General features: G+C 40.4%; 1 protein-coding gene across 16 annotated transcripts in view; it reads right to left on the bottom strand.

The window, feature by feature from the left end:
* CDK5RAP2 (CDK5 regulatory subunit associated protein 2) overlaps positions 1-21,017 on the bottom strand; it is a 189,363-nt gene that overhangs the window by 99,189 nt on the left and 69,157 nt on the right. For all 16 annotated transcript variants that reach the window (XR_010148469.1, XM_016960336.4, XM_016960345.4 and 13 more), the window contains 1 exon segment: positions 2,876-3,046. Coding sequence is in view for 15 of the 16 variants with exons in the window: in XM_016960336.4 (XP_016815825.3) it covers positions 2,876-3,046 (171 nt within the window). In the remaining variant the exon portion in view is untranslated.

The raw sequence follows: 21,017 nt of genomic DNA, 5'->3' as shown, positions 1-21,017 counted from the left end.
TTTAACAGTCAAATAGTACTACAGGCTTAAATGGAAAATGGTGTCCTCTCCCTCTCCTCTCCTCTCACCTCTCAAATCCCACTCCCAGAGAAAAACAACTTGTAACTCTTTAGCTATTTCTTCTGCTATATACCTCCATGTTTCTATATTACATTCCTATTCTTACATGGCTTGGTTTCTTAAGTTTAGATTTTACCTACTGGCTCCTGCCATAGAAGTTTAAGGATTCAGCTCTTACATCCTCTGTCCCTCAACCCTTTTCCTAATAATATCCCAATTTCAGTTAAATCAATATTCTGCATTTACATTATAGCCACGCAGATACTGCTCATAACTTAGCCATATGGTGTTCCGTGATTACACATCAAAAAATTGACCATCTGCATTTTAGTTTCTTAGAGAAATCCCAACTGAAGTCCTCCTCAAGAGTTCAAATCTGGGCTTTCTACATAAGCAGCTCAGCTCTCATCCCAGGACTTCCCTTCACCACATGCCATGTGAATTCCCTACTTTCTGGAACCCATGTCTCTCTCTTTTGGTTATTCTCTCCCATTTGGTGATTCCTTTATAGATATGGAATCATCCTACGAGAGCTTCCAGCAAGAGTACATAGGAGGCAGATGACTGTAGGCACCAAATGTCTGAAAATGCCTTTATTCTGCCCTCACACTTGCTGACAGCTTGGCTGAGTTCAGAACGCTGGATTGGAAATCACTTTTCCTCCAAATCTGAAAGCATTGCTCTTCCATCTTCTGGTTTCCAATGTTGCTGCTGAGAATTCTGACGTCATTCCAAGCGTGGGTTCTTTGTATGTGACCTGTATTCTCCTCTCTGTGGAAGCCTTTCAGGTCCTCTCTTTATCCCTCTGTTCTAAAATTTCAAAATGACACACCATGGGGTATGGGTCTTTTCTCATTCTTTGTGCTAGAAACATAGCAGGCCCTTTCAATGTAGAAATAGTTGTCCTTCCATTCTGGGGAATTTTCTCCTATTACTTTGAAAACTTCCTTTCCTGTTTTGCCTGTTCTGTCTTTCTGGAACTCCTATTAGTCATATTTTGGACCTCTTGTATCAAGCCTCTAGTTTTCTTAATTTTCACTCCCATTTTCTCATCTTTTTATTTGTTTAGTTCTATTTTCTGAAAGACTTACTCAACTTTATCTTCCAACTTTTCTTATTCTTCTTTTAAACTTTTTTATATTTGCAATCCTACTTTCAAATTCCAATAGGTCTTCTTTTCCAAATATCTTTTTTGTCAGAGCCTTATCTAAAGGAGTTATAGCCCTGAAATGTTTGGATTTTTAAAAGCTGTCTTGTTTTCTCCTCCTTGCATGTTTCTATTTCCTGTATGTACCTCTGTTCTGTTTGGCCTTTGTCTTTCCTTTTTTTTTTTTGAGAAGGAGTTTCGCTCTTGTTGCCCAAGCTGGAGTGCAGTGGCACAATCTCGGCTCACCGCAACCTCTGCCTCCCGGGTTCAAGCGATTCTCCTGCCTCAGCCTCCCGAGTAGCTGGGATTACAGGCGTGCACCACCACACCTGGCTAATTCTGTATTTTTAGTAGAGATGGAGTTTCTCCATTTGGTCAGGCTGGTCTCAAACTCCCGACCTCGGGTTATCCGCCCACCTCAGCCTCCCAAAGTGCTGGAATTTCAGGCGTGAGCCACCACGCCAGGCCATCTTTCCTCCTAAATTCTTTTCTCCTGTTTGATAAACTCAGGCCATCCACCTACTTTTAGGGGTTAGAAGTGCTCAGCAGCTCTGAGAGTGTGGAAAGGATCTGTCAAAGGTGGCCTCACAGTGAGGTGCGCAGGTAGGGGCCCAGGTATTTTGCTGGAGGACCCCCAATTGTCAGCATCTTTCAGTTGTTTCTCCTGTCCGAGGCATCTCACTGCTGGGCATGCACACTTCCACTCCCTCCCTGTTTTCACTTAAGTGGTCACTCCTGCTTTCAGTTATATCTGGTGACCCCATGGCCAGAGATTCTCTGGTTTAAGGTCTCCAGAGATCTCCTGCTGGTGAGGAGAGGGTCACCTCTAACTGCTTAGAATTACAGCCAGTCTCCCATTTTTAAAGTTACCAGGTATAGCCAATGCATGCTATGCCTTTCTGGGGTTCTGCAGCATAAACCAGCTTGCTTCTTGTTGGCTTTTTGTCCCAAAGGCATGTAGCTGTGTGGAGAAAGCTGAATCCTATGCCCTTAACACTTGCCCATCCACTTAGCCAAATTTTTTTTTCTTTCTTTTTTTCTTTTTACCTCTTTTGTCTACAAGCCACACTTATCCAAAATTCTGTTGACAACTCACACTTGCTATTATACCTGCTTCTATTCTCCTAGTTAGTCCCTGTGGGTTTATACCTTTTTATTCTTTCATTGTTATTTTAATGAGGTTTCTGTAGGAAGCAGAGTTAAATGCCTATGTTTACTCCATCATGGTTATCTGTAAGTCTGAGGTGAATTTCAAAAATTCACGACATGATCAAACAAGAAGGGTACTCCTAAAGAAAAAGGAACAGTTAGAGAAAAATTACAGGGGAATGAAAGAGCATGGTATAAATAAGTAACAGGAAGTATTTGCAGTAGAAGAACCTCAGTGAAGTGGCCTGAGCACTAGGGCAAAACAAGCCAGAGTGTGAATCCAGGCTCTGCTATTTAGTCGTCATATGACCCAGGATATGTTTCTTCCCTTCTCTGAGTTTCTGTTTCACCACACTTACCTCCCTGGTGGCTGAAGCCCAAATGACATAAATAAAGCTCTAAAGCATTCTGAAACATAGCAATGATTACTGTAATCATAAATATTTCTGCAAAACAATTATTTTTTAAAAAAATCAACCCATGCCAAATTAAAAAATTTAAATACAAAAGTTACAGTACCTGAAGCAACACGTCCTTCTGATTGGTACTTTCTGTTAGATGTTTGACCACTTGCTCTTGATTGTGCAATTTTTTATTGCTTTCACTCAGAAGACTCTTGTAACGATTTTCCATTGCTTTCTCTCTTTCATTCACTTCATTGCGTAATTTTTCAACTTCATTTCTAAGATCCTACCAGAAGAAAATGAAAAAATGGAATTTACTTGACAAAAATTTCAATCTCTTATGTGTTTGACTTGCTAAATTACTGCTACAAGAGAGCAAGATAATAGATGTATTTAAGGGAGTATACAAGTGTATATTTAAATCCTTCTCACTTAAAATCTTACAAAAACCACTATAAGAATAATCTGAAATTTGGCAAAAGATTTATGAACAGATATTTATCACAACATTATTTAAAATGCTGGAAAACCAGAAAGAAACTAGACAGTCAACAACAGAGAAATAAAGAGTACGGTATTTAAAAAACACACACCCACAATTATGAGTCAAAACAAACCAGAGTATCAAACTGTACAGATAATAAGATGCTCATTATTTTCTAAATGTTAATACAAATGTCATAAGGCTATGAGGTAACACATCAAAACAACAACAGTATATCTAAGTAGAGGAATTGTGGGTAATTTTCCATTTTTTTTACTTATTTATTTTTCTAAGTTTCCACAATTTCTAAATAATCCTGTATTATCTTCATAATCAGGAAAAAAAACTGTCCTAATACCATTTACAAAGAATTTATAATAACATAAAAAAAGTTCATGTTATTCCCATGTTACAGAAAAGGGAAAAAAAAAACCGTATACAGAATGATTGTGACTACCTTTAAATATGTACTGTTTGTAATACTGAAGCACTATTCATAATAGCAAAAGGCTGTAAACAATCCAAATGTCCACCAACAGAGGAATAAACTATGGTACATTCTCACAATGGAGCACTCTTAAGCTATAAAGGAAAAGGAATGAGGACTCTTTCTCTCTATAAATATACTGCCCTAAAGTAATCTTCAGAATATTTTGTTAAGTGTGTGTGGCAGCAGCAGAGACCCAAGAGAAATAAGTATGGATAGCATACTGCCATTTATTTAACCATAAAACAAATTAAATGACTGCCTATAAGGTATAAGAGAGAACAAGGTAGAAGGGACAAAGATAGAAACTAAAACTCATTTTACAGATGTGACGTTGCAATCATTTAAACGTTTATACAATTATCTTAAAAATAAAATTAAAATCCCATAAAACTGAAAAAAGAGCAAGCAAACAAATGAATCTAACTTTGTAACCAGTTAACTGGTTAACCAAACAGACAGAAATTGTTTCAATAACTTTGAAGCAGAATGATTTGTACATCCCTAGTGGGATATTTCTCTAAGTACAAAAGAGGTTGTAAAAAAATCTTAAACTGTTTTTAGTAATCATGTTATAAGTAATGATACTGGTAATGTTATTCTGAAACTGTGTGAGTATATATAACATATATATTTATTAAACAATTATTGTCATAAAACCCAAAACTTTAAGTAGAAAAGAAATACAAACATAAAAGAAGTTAAAACTTGTCACTCTAAATTTGAATTTGAAATATCAATATGAACTTCTATTTTCTGTCATTTCCTTTCTTTCACTAAAAAAGGCTAGAATTGGTGTCCTCCCTGGTATCCAGACTATAGTCTCTAAATGCCTTTTCCTATAAAAAAGAACAGGGTTCTTCAAAGCAGTGGTTCTAAAGTATAGTCCCTAGAACAGCATAATCAGTATCACCTGCATATATGCAAATATATTGCTGGTTCTGAGGATGGAAAGGGGACTCAGACCAAGAAATCAGGTAGGCTCTAGGAGCTGGAAAAGGCAAGGAACTGACTCTCCTCTAGAGCCTTCAGGAGGAATGCAGCCCTGCCGACACCTTGATTTTAGTCCAGTGGGACCCATTTGAGACTTCTGACTTCTAGAATTGCAAGATAATAGATTTGTATTGTTAAGCCACCAAGTTTGTGGTAATTTGTTGCAGCAGCAATAGAAGCTAATAATACAGCCACCATTGGAGGATTCTAGGGAACTTGTTTTCACTTTCCTGTATGAGCTGCACCTCAGGGTAACTAAATAGGTGATGAAAAACCAAGTTTCTCTTTATAGACGTATTCAGCTATAAAAGAAGGAATAATGAAATCAAAGTATCACCATTTGCAAATGATCAATAGCTAGTAACATCACAAAAAGAGGGACTATCAAATATTTGAAAGTACAAATGACCATTTATGATGTAACATTGCCAAAAAATTTAACCTGAATTTGACCATGCATCTCATCTAAACTTTAGATGGTAGTTAGACTGTTTACCAGAAACAGTCAACAGAGAAATAAGTCAAATGACATTACAGAAACAGTCAGCAAAATCCATAATGTGAAAAACTCTAAAGAACAAACGACCCAACATATTCAACAAACAAATTACATGGGGTAAAAAAAGGAGGGAGAACCTGCTTACTTATTAAACAATAAGTTAAAAAGTTAGCCTGTCATCTCAGCACTTTGGGAGACCGAGGCAGGCAGATCGCTTGAGGTCAGGAGTTTGAGACCAGCTTGGCCAACATGGCGAAACTCTGTCTCCATGAAAAATACAAAAATGAGCAGGGCGTGGTGGCACATGCCAATAATCCCAGCTACTCAAGAGGCTGAGGCAGGAGAATCACTTGAATCTGAGAGGCAGAGGTTGCAGTGAGCCAAGATGGCACCACTGCACTCCAGCCTAGGCAGTACAGCAAGACTCAGTTAAAAAAAAAAAAAAAAAAGTAAAGGAAGGGGAGAATGAACTCTGCTATCAGTCTGAATTCATGATCACACACACACACACAGAATTGGAAAGACACAGACATATACATGTTTGTATGCATGTGTCAATACACATATTTCAGCTCTGTACACTGACAAATCCTAGAGGCAATAACACTCCAGTAGTAATGAGGATACCTATCATTCACATCTTGGTTTCTAAATATCATTTTCCAATAAAAGAAACCAGTGTTTCTTGGGCAAATACTTGATTCCAGACCTGGAGCAGGGAAAATATAATACGAAATGAGCCTAGGAGATCTTGTGCCCCTAGAAAGCAAGGAATTGCTCAAAAAATGAGGAGTCATGTTGAAAAGGCACAGGAATCAATTTGAAGGAGCTCCCAATGGCCAAGTCTGGGTCAATTTGAACAATAAAATAAATAATGATAGTAATGGCTTATAACTTATAGAGTAAAACAGTATCTGCAAGTCCATACTGATAGAAACAAATAACTAAATAATAAACAAATGCAGGAGGAGGAAGAGGACAGCTCTTCCTCATGGTAGACTTACAACTAATAAGAAAAGAAGGAAAGATAGAAAAAGAAAATAACAACTAGGTAAACACCACAGTAATAACTGTTGCAGGGAAGAATCATCAATGGATGCTAGAATTCTTCAAAGTATGACGAGAAGCAGGATATTCATATAGTCTCAAAAGATCTCCCCACAAAATTAATTATAAAGGGAATAAAATAGTGACTTTATAGTGAAGAAACCCAGAAGATTCCACTTTAACCAAGTGACTAGCACTAACCTCATCAATAATGACAGATTGACATTACGCACCTCCAAATACAATACACTAAGAAGAGCACATCACTTCCATGCTATTCTTGCCAAAAACACATAACCTCAATCTAATCATGAGAGTGTTGGGAGAAAAGCTGAGTGTTGGGAGAAGCTGAGGCAGGGCTTGCATGTCTGACATAATGTAAAAGAGTCTTGGAACATGTCCGGGGTTCAGGGTCTAAAACTCCTGTGGCCTTTGGAACACCAAGCTCTGTGCTAAAGGGTGGAAGGCTACCCTGATGCACCATAATCTAAGCCCAGGGCATAAAACCCCTCGTGGCTTGGATAGAATCCAGGGCTCAGGGCATAAAATCCCTTGTGGCTCTAGAATGTGTCTAGTCTTGCTGGCTCCTTGCTCTCCCAGGATGGATCGTATCTTGAGTTAAAAGAACCTGCTCTCCGTTATCTCAAGTAGCAGAACATGTTCCATATGCTGCAAAGGAAATGCTAAACCGTCACATCTGTGGATCACGTGCTTGCCCTTTCCCATATTCTCACCACCTGTTTCTTTGTTTGATCACCAATAAATAGTCTGGGCTTCCAGAGCTCCAGGCCTTCCCAGCCTCCATACTTAGCGATGGCCCCCTAGTGCCACTTTCTCTCTCAAACTGTCTTTTCTCATTCCTTTGACTCCGCCGGACTTCACTGCCCCCACGACCTGGTGTTGGGTCTGATCACCCCAACATGAGAGAAACACCAGACAAGCCCAAATTTAAGAACATTTCACAAAATAACTGACCAGTCCTCTTCAAACCAGTCAAGGTCATAAAAGACAAAAGCTGAGCAACTGTTCCAGATTAGCCAAGACTAAGCAGACATGACAATTCAATGTGGATCCTTCATGAGATCCTGAACCCGAAAAGCGTCATTCATGGGAAAACTGGCAGAATTCAAATAGAGTCTGTAGATTAGTTCATAATGTTGCATCAACGTTAATTTCCTGATACTGGTAAGTATGCCACAGTAATGCAAAATGTTAACACTAGGGGATATATGGGAACTCTCTATATTGTTTTTGCACCTTTCCTGTATGTTTAAAATTATTTCAAAATAAAAAGGTTTTAAAAATATATATATATATATATCAACGGGTGTGGTGACTCACGCCTGTAATACCAACACTTTGGAAGCCCAAGGCAGGAGGATCACTTGAGCCCAGGAATTTGACACCAGCCTGGGCAACATGGCAACACCCCATCTCTAAAATAAATAAATAAGTAAGTAAATAAAATGCAATGTATATACCTTGTTTGGATCATGATTTATCTTTTTTTAGAGACAAGGTCTTACTAAGTTGTCCAAGTTTATCTCAAATTCCTGGGCTTAAGCAATCCTCCCATCTTAGTCTCCCAAAGTGCTGGAATTACAGGCATGAGCCACCACTCCCATCCTTGGATCATGATTTAAACAAATTATTTCAAACAATTGTTTTTAATGAGACAATGAGGGAAATCTAAACATTTATTGGTTATTTGGTAATTTTAAGAGATTACTACCCTTTTTAATGTGAAAATGGTACTTTTTAAAGCATACTGAAATACTGATAAAGTAGTATGTCTGGGAATTGCTTAAAATAATTCAGTGTTGAAAAGGAGGGAATGAGGGGGAGGGCAGAGATGACACAAGATTAGCTCTCAGTTTGTGATGGCTAATGCTGGGAGACAAACACATAGGGGTTCAATGTACTATTCTCTCTCCTTTTGTGGGTATTTGAAATTTTCCATAATGAGCAGGGTTTTTTTTTTTAAAGATACTTATTAGCAACCTGCAAGAAGTATCAGAACACGATTATAGATGGTTTTTTAAATTGTGTTATTCTTTTCTTAATTTTAAAATATTTCACACAAAGCAGACACTACATTCATAATTGGTAAAGTAACATTTTTTAAAATGCTTTAAAAATTGTTAATTTTTTTCTTGGGCAAAAAGATGATGATGAGATTGCCCTAAACCTTTACTCCAAACAGCCAGACCAAGAACCTATCATGAATTATAAATGGCAGTAAATACAAATTCAATTCTGGAGAAGGAAAGAAAGGGTTTTTTATTATTATACAAATGATACTAAAGCAACATTAACAGAATTCTAAAGCTAAAGAACAAAAACATTCCCCCAAAATACAGTCATGGCAATATATTAAACCATTTTCAAACAGTAGGTGCTCCTTTCAGTTCTTGTCCATCTGCAGCCCTAATTTTTATACAGTTTTAAGTTTGGTATGGACTTTACCCCATTTCACTTTACTCCATTATACTATCTGGCCTACAAAGAGCATAGAGCAATTAATTAATGATGACATAAAAGAACAATTAAACAAAAAGAAAAGTTTAAGAGAATAAAGTCAAGAAAAGTTTTTTGTTTTGTTTCATTTAAAGTACAGAGATGAGAATGGTCTAGAGAGCTGCTATAATACGGAGGTTCCAACTTGGCTCTGCTCATCCTTTTAGTCTAAAGGAAAGGCGGGACAGGTGGCGAGGCAGTGCCTAAAGTGAAAGATACCACATGATCGTTACGCTGACCAGTTTTAATGCATATCTCTTAGGTCACTTAACTACTTTCCCACTGTCACCAACTGTTTGCTAGTACAGAAAATACAAAAAGGAAGAGCTGTGAGCATAAAACAAGTTTTTTTTTTCTAACTTCTGATTTGTTTTCTTAGGCTAAATCCCCAAAAGTAGAATTACTAGGCCTAAGGGTAAGCATGTTTTCAGAATTCTTTCTACAATGTGACAAACTTCCTTCCAAAAAAACAGTGGCAAAAATGCAATCACCAAGTGGGAGTTTTTTGTTTCACCACATCCTCACCAGCACTGATATTTTCTTAAATGTTTGCTAATTTAATTGGTATAAAAAGGTTCTTCACAAGTGTTTGAATTTGCATTCTTTGATTGCCAATCATGCTTCTATATATTTGACTATTGTTTGAATTTCTCCTTGTGCAAATTGTCCTTGTGGGCCATGAATGAAAATAGTTTCAAGGAGAGTCATAATGAAAAGCTGATCTCTCAAGAATCACCCAAGGTGTACATACACAAACATACACACATAAGCTCATTTTCCCCCTACATTACAAAATCTACAGGGCAAGGTCTAGCTACCATACTAATGCCATTAGAGAAGAGGCTGATTATGAGGGTTCACCTTTCAAATGGATATCATCATGTTTTTGCCTTCCTGATTGTGTTTTGCTGGCCGGTGACTGCTCAGAAACAGTCAATACCACCAGGGCCAGAAGAGCGGCTGTGGCTAAAGAACGGGTACTGAGTGGAGTAAGGGGGGGCCTGGGAACTCCCATACCTGAAAATTCCTACACCTGGGAGCTCCCACATCCGGGTTCTATTAATAATAGATGCTACTGTGTGTCAAGCACCTACCATTGTTCCAGGCAAGGTGCTAGACACTTTCATAATGAGGCATTTACTCTTCACAACATACGATGGCCCACAAGGCCCCCATCAGCTAGACCCCCCTGACCTCGCTGCCCTCTTCTCCTGTGGCTCTCCGCAGCCAGTTCTGCTCCAGCAACCCTGGCTGTCTTGCTGTTCCTCTTACACACCAGGTCAGAGCCCTTAAGCCTGCTGCTCTACCTGGAAAGTTCTCCAGGTTGCTCCCTTACTTTCTTCAAGTGTGTGCTCAGCCATCATCTTCTCAGACCAGTCTTCCCTGACCATCCACCCTACTCTCCATATTCCTTCCCTTCACCACTGTGCCCCATGGAACCTCCTAATATAGTATTTAATTTATATGTGTATTTTGCTTGCAGTTTTCCCACCAGAATGCAAGTTCCATGAGGGCAGGGAGTTTTGTGTATTTTGTTTGCTGCTATATCTCCACCACCTAGAATGGTACCTGGCACATAGCAGACACTGTGGCAGATTAAACATAGCCATAAATTATTTGACTTCCCTTCCACCAAGAGGTGTGGAGTCTATGTCCCCTCCTATTGAATCTGGGCAGCATAGCACCTGCTGTGACCATGAGAATATGGCAGAAGTGACACTATGTCAGTTTCTGTTCTTTCCAGCCATCCCCGACAAGGTACCAGACATATGAGTGAAGAATCATGGACCCTCCAGTCCACCCCATCCACCAGTTGAAGACCATGAGTAACCTGGGCCACATGGAGCAGAATACCCAGCTATGCCCTGCCCAAGTCCTTGGCTCACAAACTCATTAGGTATAATGAAATGATTGTTGTTTTGGGGTAATTTGTTATGCAGCAATAGATATCAAGGAAAGCACTCAATAAGCATCTGTCAGATGACTGAATAAATCAAGGAATGAGATGGATGGGACTGCTCCCATTTTATGAATGAGGAAACAGGCTGAGACAGGTAATTTGCCTAAGATCACAGTCACCAAGGGACAGCACCTGCCTTATTCCAGGTCTCTCTCATTCCAAATCTTCTCAGTTCGCCTCCACACCATGGTTTAGATCTCTTTTGCACGACTCACTAACGCAATGATCCCAGTCCACTTAACGTATATCTAATACTCACTTTTAGAAATCTTCCCCTGAAAAATGCTGTGAAGAATAACTATAAAACCTGTGTTAAGCCAGCCATTTAGGTACACCTTTAAATTCACAATGAATGTGTATGTCATCCTAGAAAGATTGTGCACACCCGTTAATTCTAAAAATGTTCACGTATCATGCTGAGTAAAGAGTGTGCACTTTTCCTGTGCACAGTAATTACAGGTCCACTTACCTCATTTCCGAGATTCAGTTTCCTCCTCTATACAAACGACTATCAGAACCATATTTTGATGTCTGGTTCAAGTTCCAGTGTATGTATGTGTATTCAGCAACCATTTATTCCATTCTCCTTTTAATTTCCTTTTAATTTTTAATTCAGCTACCTAGGTTAAGAACGTCTTACGTGGCCTTAAGCAATAAGGGCTACTAACGTGCCACATTTCTCCCACAAATCCTCTAACAGAGTTGACAACGTGAAAATGACCTGTTACAGAATTCCACAAAGGACATGTAGTTTTGTCATTCCCCAAGATTTGTAGTTTTGTCATTCCCCAAGATTAGGAGTTCTTAACCTAAGGTCCATTGACTGGGCTAGGGATCCTATGCAAATTTGTATGCATGTACATTTGCGGTGGGGGGGCAGGTAGAAGGCCCACAGCATCATCAGAACCTTGGGGAAAGTTAGGATACCAAAGAGTATAGACCGCTTCTCTTATTTTACTCATTAGTTACGGAAACCATCATTTACTGAGCACCAGCTATGAACCAAGCACAGGCCAAGGCATTTTTACACAAAACATCTCGAACCCTAATGACTGCCTACATGGTAAGTATTACTAGTCCTGTTTTTACAGAAAGAGAACTAAGGCCCACAGAGGTTGAGAGATTTTCACAAAGCTTTACAAAAGCTCTAGTAACTTCTAGTGCTGAAATCCAAACCCCAGTCAGTGTGATCCCAAATTCTGTGCTTTTTCCACCCAAATGTGCTATTGTTAAGGCTAAAGAAAACATAAAACCACTCTGTGACATAGGCTTCCACTAGCCAATAATTTCAATACCTGAAATTAATTTATCATTTCTTAAGGACTTGGATTGATGGACTCTCTAGCCCGAGACTGAGGCCCTCCTTCTAATGAATGGGGCAGAACCAAGCACCTTCAACCTCATATGAAGAGCAGTCAAAGAAAGTTTAAAGCAAAATGACCATAGAGGGAGGGCAGGTTTGTGTGCAGAGATGGCCCTGAAGAAGAGTGCTGCCATGGCAACACAAAGACAGCAGACAGGCTCATGCACTTGCCACCAGTGGGGTTCTAATAAATGTTTTGGGGAGGCATGGAGATGGCATGTCTTGCCTGAGTACAACAATCAGAACTGAAAATTGATCATCTTGGGTGGTTTTTCCAAACCTCCTTCGATATGCCTGGACTGTGAAAACAGACAGCCCTAGTCTTGAATCCTGCCTCTACTGCTAACTAGCAGTGTGACCAGAGATGGATAACTTAAATCTTTCTGAGTGTTTCCTTTCCGGTAAATGAAGATAATAATGCAAACTCCCAGGGTCCTTGGAGGTCTGAAGGAGAGAATGCACAATGGGAGCCCAGCATAGAAGCTAATGCAGAGCAAATGAAGCCGTGTCGCCTCTCTCTGTCCCCACATACAACCCCCAGGCTGATCCTCACTACCCGGTTTCCTCACATGGCCATGGCATCACCACCATCACCCCCACCCCACAACAAGGTTCAGCTCTTGCCCCTCCCTCTCACAGGCACCTTATCATCCAACAGTTAACCCAGGCCTTAAGGTGCGGCATGCCCTCAACACAGAGCACCTGGGAGATGAAAAGCGAGGATTTGGTGCTTTTCATGGCCAAGAGTGTCCAAATCCTGCCCTGTCAATCACTCCTGTTATCCCCAGAGTTCTCAAAGGAGTTATACACAACAGTAGCAGAATGGGGAATCAAAGTACAATTCTGTGACAATCTCATATCCAGATAAGTGCTTTCTGATAAAATTAAGGGTTTGGGGTAGTTGATGTTGTTACTGTTTGGGAAAAGGGAGGGTGTATGCAGCTTAGGGAGCTGCCCAAGTTCTCTTATTCAAGTAGAAGTAGAAGTGCACAAAGATGACTGATGAGGAAATGAGGGAGTTGGCCTGCCCAGCAAAGGCTAGGCCTGGCTACATCTGGAGCAGGAAAGCAAAAGAATCTGGAACTTGGGTTCTTATAACTCACCCATTAACAAGAATGGCCCCCAAAATATCCTGAACTCTCATCACTCAGATTAGTAACTCCTCCCTCCTTAATTATAAAGGAAGAAGGGTAGAAGCTGCAGTACTAAGAAAGGTATTCCTCCTGCCAGACAGCTCCCTACCCCGCATCCCACTGCCTCTGCCTTCTTCAGAACTCAGCTCCCAGCCAGTCAGCTCCAACAGCTTCCTAACTGGTCTTGCTGCTTCTGGGTTCACCCCACTAAACCACATGTAGACCTCTGATCATTACGTCTCTGCTTGGCATCCTTCATTGACTCCAAGTTAACTGCAGAATGAAGCTACCCTACGAGGAGTCTACTCAAGGCTCCTACTAGTGGGCTTCAGCTTACATTTCAGCTTTATCTGCAACCAGTCCCCTTCATCCAACCACTTCATTAACATACTTTCAGGCTCTCTGCCTGTATCTACCAGTCCCCTCCACCTGGAAAAAGTACAAATTCCCTCCAGTTCCACCTAGAGAAAGCACGCTATCCTTCAAGGCCCAATTCAAGTGCCATCTGTTCCACAAGGCCCAGTTTGATTACTCAGGCCATCACCAATCATCCTCATAAAATACCACTCAACATTTTCTTCTACAAACTCTATGACATTTAGGAGAGTGCTGGGCACTTTACCCATCACCTCACTCAACTCTCACAACCCTATGAAGCAGGTACAGGCATAGCTCATTTCATTGTGCTCTGCTCTACTGCACTTCACAGAGATTTTGTATTTTACAAATTCAAGGTCAGCAGCAACCCTGCATCAACCAAGTCTGTCAGCATCACTTTTCCAACAGCATGTGTTCATTTCGTGTCTCTGTGTCACCTTTTGGTAATTCTTGCAATATGTCAAACTTTTTCACTATTAGTATCTGTTATGGTGATCAGTGATCTTTGATATTCCTATTCCAGTTGTTTGGCAGTGCCTCAAATCACACCCATATAAGACGGCAAACTTAACGGATAAAAGTGTATTCCAAGAGCTCCACCAACTGGCCATTCCCTGTCTCCTTCCCTCTCCTCATGCCTCCCTATGCCCTATGATACAACAAAATTGAAATTAGGCCAGTGAATAACCCTATAATGGCTTCTAAGTATTCAAGTGAAAGGAAGAGTCACATGTCTCTCACTTTTTAAATCAAAAGCTAGAAATGATTAAGCTTAGTGAGGAAGGCATGTCAAAAGTCAATATAGCCAAAAGCTAGGCCTCTTGCACCAGTTAGCCAAACTGTGAATGCAAAGAAAAAATTCTTGAAGGAAATTAAAAGTGCTACTCCAGTGAACATATGAATGGTAAGAAAGCTAAACAGCCTTGCTGATATGGAGAAAGTTGTGGTCTGAATAGATCAAACCAGTCACAATATTCCCTTAAGCCAAAGTCTAATTCAGAGCAAAGCCTTAACTCTCTTCAATTCTATGAAAGCTAAGAGAGGTGAAGAAGCTGCAAAAAGAAAAAACAAAAATTGAAGCTAGCAGAGGTTGGTTCCTGAGGTTTAAGGAAATAAGTCATCTAAGTAACATAAAAGTGTAAGGTAAAGTTACAAGTGCTGATGTAGAAGCTGCAGTAAGTCATCCAAGAGATCTAAGATAACTGATGGAGGTAGCTACACTAAACAGGTTTTCAATGCAGATGAAACAGCCTTACACTGGAAGAAGATGCCATCTAGGAGTTTCATAGCTAAAGAGGAGCAGTCAATGTCTGGCTTCAAAACTTCAAAGGACAGGGTGACTTCCTTATTAGGGGCTAATGCAGCTGGTAACTTTAACTGGAAGCCAGTGCTCACTTATGATTCCAGAACTCCTTAAAAATTATGCAAAATCTACTCTATCTGTCCTCTACAATGGAACAACAAAGCCTAAATGACAGCACATCTGTTTACGGCATGGTTTACTGAATATTTCAAGCCTACTGTTGAGACCTACTGTTCAGAAACAAAGATTCCTTTAAAAATATTACTGCTCATTGACAATGCACCTGGTCATCCAAGAGCTCTGATGGAGATGTACAAGAAGATTAATGTTGTTTTCATGCCTGCTAACACAACATCCATTCTGCAACCCACAGATCAAGGAGTAATTTTAACTTTTCAAGTCTTTAAGAAATACATCTGTAAAGAGTGATTCCTCTGATGGATCTGGGCAAAGTAAATGGAAAACCTTTTGGAAAGGATTCATCATTCTAAATGCCCTTAAGAACATTTGTGATTCATGAGAAGGGTCAAAATACCAACATTACAGGAGTTTGGAAGAATTTGATTCCAACCCTCATGGATGACTTTGAGGGATTCAAGACTTTACTTCACTGCTAATGTGGTGGAAATAGCAAGAGAACTAGAAGTGGGGTCTAAAGATGTGACTGAATTGCTGCAATCTCATGATAAAGCTTGAACAGATACGGAATTACTTCTTATGAATGGGCAAAGAAAGTAGTTTGTTGAGATGGAAACTTCTCCATCTCAAGATGCTGTGAACATTGTTGAAATGACAACAAAAGACTTAGAATATTATGTAAACTTAGTTGATAAAGCAGTAGCAGGGTTTGAGAGGACTGACTCCAGTTTTGAAAGAAGTTCTACTGTGGGTAAAATGCTACAAACAGCATCAAATGCCATAGAGAAATATTTTGTGAAAGGAAGAGTTAATCAATGTGGCAAACTTCATTCTTGCAGCAACCACCACCCTGATCAGTCAGCAGCCATTAACATTGAGGCAAGACCTTCCACCAAGAAAGATTACAACTAGCTGAAGGTTCTGATGATCATTAGTATTTCTGGCAGTATTTTTAATTCAGGTATGTATGTTGTTATTTTAGACGTAATGCTGTTGCACACATAATAGGCCACAGTATAGTGTTAACATAACTTTTATATTCACTGGAAAACCAAAAAATTCATAAGACTCGCTTTATTCCAATCCCTAATATCTCCTGAGGGATGTCTGTACCTTAATTATACCCATTTTACCAATCAGAAAACTGAAGTTCAAAGACTTCAAGCAACTTAACCAAAGCAACATAGGTAAAAAGTAGTAGAAGCAGGATTTGAAACCAGGTCTACCTGTATTCTTTTCACTCTACCAGTGGTTTTACAAGCCAAATCCAAGAAGCTCTAGGATTAGGAATACCCAAACCTGGTTGGATATCAGTACCCTCTAACTACATGTTCTTGGGCCTTCCTCTAGAAATTGACTCAGTAGCTTAGGGAAGACCACAGAAAACTATATTTTATTTCAATAAAAAAAGCCACCATCATAAGGAATCTGCAGAGCCCCCCTGGGTGCATCTGTTTTATTTGCTTCTGAACAAAGGGTTTACACAGGAAAAAAAAAAGAACCCTATCCTACACCAGACTACTGCCTTGATTTAAAGTTAGTGCTGCCACAGCAAGACCTGTATGATGATGTCAACTAATGGCCTCAATTTCTACACTAATGGGCAATTTTCCCTTAAGATTCACAGGTGCACTCTGGACCAGCACTGGGCTGAGAGCTGCCTCTGCATGGCAGGGTTCTCTTAGAGCAGACTGGCTGATTAAAAAAAAAAAAAAAATATATATATATATATATATATATATATATATATATATATATATATATAGTGGATTGTTTGAAAAATAACATGTTCTAAAATCTTAGAATCACATTAGAAATGAAAAGCCAAGCCCTCACACTTCCTCCTCCAGCCAGCTAGTTTTGTTTTATCTCTGGCCAGATGGAGAATGAGAAGGTTCTCATCCATCAAATTTCCACCTTATCAGGTTTCACTGCGAGAAAGCTTGTCAAAGTGCTCAGTGGTTACCTTTAAATATACAAAGGAAATTTCTCCACAATCTTAATGAGGAAGAGATACTCTGTGATGTAAGGAGAATTTCCAGAATTAGTAGGTGAGAGCACTGTTCAAGCCACGTTTTGTGGAGCCTCATTGCTCCTGCGGGCTGTGGCGGAAACAGATGATGTGTGGAGGTGGGTGCCAGGCCTCCTACCTCACTTCACCCTGAGCAGCTCCACTTCTGTGTTTTCTCTCCATAACGGTTCATTCAAACAAATAATTCATATGCTGGGGGAAAAAAACTTAGAGGCCACCAGAATGAAACAGTCCTTGGCATACAGAACTAACAAACATGTGCCTCACCTAACAGTATGGTGCTAGCTGTGATGACTGCACAAGTTCTGAGCAAAGGGCTTGATGTAGCTTTCACCAGTTGCCCCCTTCTCCAGCCCCACTCACTGTTCCCCATGAGCCAGGCTCATTCATGGACCCCAAACCTTGGCACAGCCCTTCCTGCTACCAGGAATGCATTCCCACCTCCCATTCCCCCAGGCAAACAGCTACCTATCCTTCAAGTCTCAGGTCAAATCCACTTCCTCTGTGAAGCCTTCCCTCCCTCCCTTTCTGGTCTCTTAGCACAGTTCCATTCTTTGTGCTTCCAAAGCATTCGGTCCATTCCACTATCAGGACTTATCATGCTATATTTTAATTAGCTCTTTGTATTTCTATGCTATTTCTTCACTAGATTCCTTCAGAGACTGTGTATGATTTGATTCGGTCCTGTACTCCTGGTGCCCAGGACAGAGCCTGGCACAGAAATGATAAAATGAGAGGGTGACATAAGGGAAAGTCTCCCCGTTAGTGCCCCATGGAGATTACAGCAATTCCATATGAAAACTGTTGGGGACAGCCTTTTAAAACAGCTTTAACAGCAGCCCCAGGTGTGAGCCACTGAGATTCTCCAGAGTTTCTCAATAGCAGAGCGCTCCGACTCCCTTCCTATAGGGATCAATCAGCTGGAAAGGAACAGACAAGCACTTTCTTCAGAGGAGAGGTTACTATTGATCAAGGAAGAAATTTATAGCTTTGGTGACTTGGCTGGTAAAAGGGCAGACAACATTTATTAATCAACACCGTCTGGTAGATTCTAGCAGGTGATGGTTTGTCATTCAAAGTCCTGAGCCAGCACCTGCCACACAATTAAAAGCAGGAAAACAGGAAAGAAAAGAAGGAATCGGATACATTGAGCATCAACTTCTCTGTGCCAGGAACCACGGTAGGCATTTTCTCACACATTACATTTTACTATTCATTTGTTTAATCCTAAAATAGATATAATCAACCCCACTTTAGGGGAGTGAACATAAGTTTAATGAGTTTAAGCTGTTGGCTTAGAAGTTAAGCACTTGTAAGTGAAGCTGAGATTGCAACCCAAGTTGAGAACTATTTTCCACTATTCCAAAGATGGCCACTGAAATTGCTACGTTTCTAGTGCCCGAGGCCAAGGCATCATCATCAAAATAGCTACCAATTATTGCTCATTTATGATGTGTCAAGTATTATGCTAAGTGTCACTCCCTCTCTCAGATAAACCTAACAACTAATCGCTATTATTCTGATAAGAAATGGGCATACTATGGTTCGAAGAGGCAAATTTGCTGGTTCACAGTTCAACAACTAGTAAGTAATGGAGCCAGGACTCCAAACCAGTTTGACTTGTGTTTCTGGCTTCAGGCTTCTTCCAACATAGGTCATTTAAACTGCACATTATTCTATAAAGAGACCAATTCAAAACTTTCACACCTAATACACACACACACACATATATATACATATTTTTTTTAGGGCAAGAGGAGCTTTGGCCATTAGTAAAAAATATAGTACCTCAGATCTGTGGTCTTAGCCCTAACCAACCAGCCTGTAGAGACACTGTCTCCAAATGCCATGTTTTGATTCTGATTTACCAAGAGATGTTCTAAATGCTGTCACAATCTCATTTGGAGATATCCATCAATGAGTACATGTGAGAACTGGGAGGTTCAGGCTGAACTACCCTGAAATTAAACCCACTCCTGTCAAAGCACATGGGATTAGCCAGCTGGGTGACCGGTACGACTTTAATTAGATTTTTGGGCTTTAGCCAGCAAATGCATCCCCACAGAGCTTAAGGGCCCAGGTACTGAAGCACACACTTGTCAGGGTAGCGGATGACGGGTCTCATAACAGATGAAAGCATTCTGAAATAGTCTGGGGAATATGGCCAAGGCAATGTCTAATATATGTTGCTTATAAAGGAGAACAAAAAAACCTTAGCTTGCTTCTCTCCCACACCCACCCTGAGTAGAATACCAAGCACCTGAACCAGAGAGAGTGCACCTAAAATAAAGATTTCCCTCACCCTTCACCAAACACACACATTCATGCACATGTGCACACTCACACACACTAAAAGGAGAGCCCAGGTTTCTGGGCTCTGACAATGTATCAAACTCAGATGTATGAAGGCAGAGATGTGAGGATCCAAGCAGCATCCGTGTTACCAACCTCAAGAGTAGGACACTTTAAACATCCCAGTTAGGGCATAGACTTGGGAACACTGGGTTTTTTGTTTGTTTTTGCAAAGGTCTCCTGAGTTTCCTTCAAGGGATATGGGCCCCTTTGGCAGCAAGGAGGTATACTACAATACAGGGGACCTATCTGTGATCCTCACTTTTTCACCTTCTTCACTGTAAATAAGACTACCAAAGTAAAAACCAAAGCTTGTATTCACCAGAGCCTAACAATATCATTACAAGTACTCAATAAATGTGTTGAATAAATAAAAAACTGCAAATTACAACACATGCTGAGTCAACCGGCACTAGGTCACTGCAATCACAGGCAATTAAAACAAACAAACATGGAGAACTGACTCTCGGGGCTCAACTTCTCAGTGTTCGTGCACAATCAGACACAGTGAATTCATAAGCCTCTGATCCAAGCTCAATTTTCAGCAAAAGAATTGCCTCCCTACAAAATGCTAAAGAAGAGGCACAATGAGACTGGCAATAAATGTTGTTGGCATGAGCAAAGGATGGTTTGATCACATCCAAGAGTAATGGTTGGCTTACCATCAAAATTCAAGAACGCTACAAAAACCAGGACTGCTTGATCTGGATCCTGTACATAGGCTTTAGGTCAGGGCTCATCTGTAAAACAGGGCTGCAGCATTTCCAACTGATTTTGTAGTTCTTGTCCAAGAAAAGAGAATAATGGGAAACAGCTAGATATAGTCCCAGGGACTGAAAAGCTTCTACTTACAAGCTTACTGACTTGGATAACATTGATCTGGCCCCATGCAGAATTGCTTTTGTTGAATGGGGTATTGTTGAAGATGCTATAAACTGCTCAAAGTACTCTTTATAAAAGCTCACCAGAGGCAATTCTTTCCTTGGGCCTCAGTGCCAGCAAAAGCTGTCCTTTTACTTGACATGTTCATCTTACAGACACTGCAGACCTTGTAACTGATTTTCTCTTTTTGCTTTCCCTGCCAGGAGCTACCAGTTGAATTGTAAGTCCCCCTCTTTAGCACTGTGAAGGATATCACAACATGCTTTTTTTTTTTTTTTTTTTTTTTTGAGACAGTCTCGCTCTGTCGCCCAGGCTGGAGTGTAGTGGCACGATCTCAGCTCACTGAAACCTCTGCCTCCCAGGTTCAAGTGATTCTCCTGCCTCAGCCTCCCAAGTAGCTGGGACTACAGGCGTCTGCCACCACACCCAGCTAATTTTTGTATTTTTAGTCGATACAGGATTTCACCATGTCGACCAGGCTGGTCTTCAACTCCTCACCTCAGGTGATCCACCCACCTCGGCCTCCCAAAGTGCTGGGATTACAGGCGTGAGCCACCGCGCCCGGCCACAATGTGCATTTTTATATACTCACTCTGGGCCACGGGCAGTGGCTCACACCTATAATCCTAACACTTTAGGAGGCCAAGGTAGAAGGATTGCCTGAGGCCAGGAATTCAAGACCAGTCTGG

The sequence above is a fragment of the Pan troglodytes genome, chromosome 11, assembly GCF_028858775.2.
Source record: "Pan troglodytes isolate AG18354 chromosome 11, NHGRI_mPanTro3-v2.0_pri, whole genome shotgun sequence".
Classification (NCBI taxonomy): domain Eukaryota; kingdom Metazoa; phylum Chordata; class Mammalia; order Primates; family Hominidae; genus Pan; species Pan troglodytes.
The sequence above is the reverse complement of the archived record's forward strand: the minus strand, read 5'-3'. Positions and strand labels throughout refer to the sequence as shown.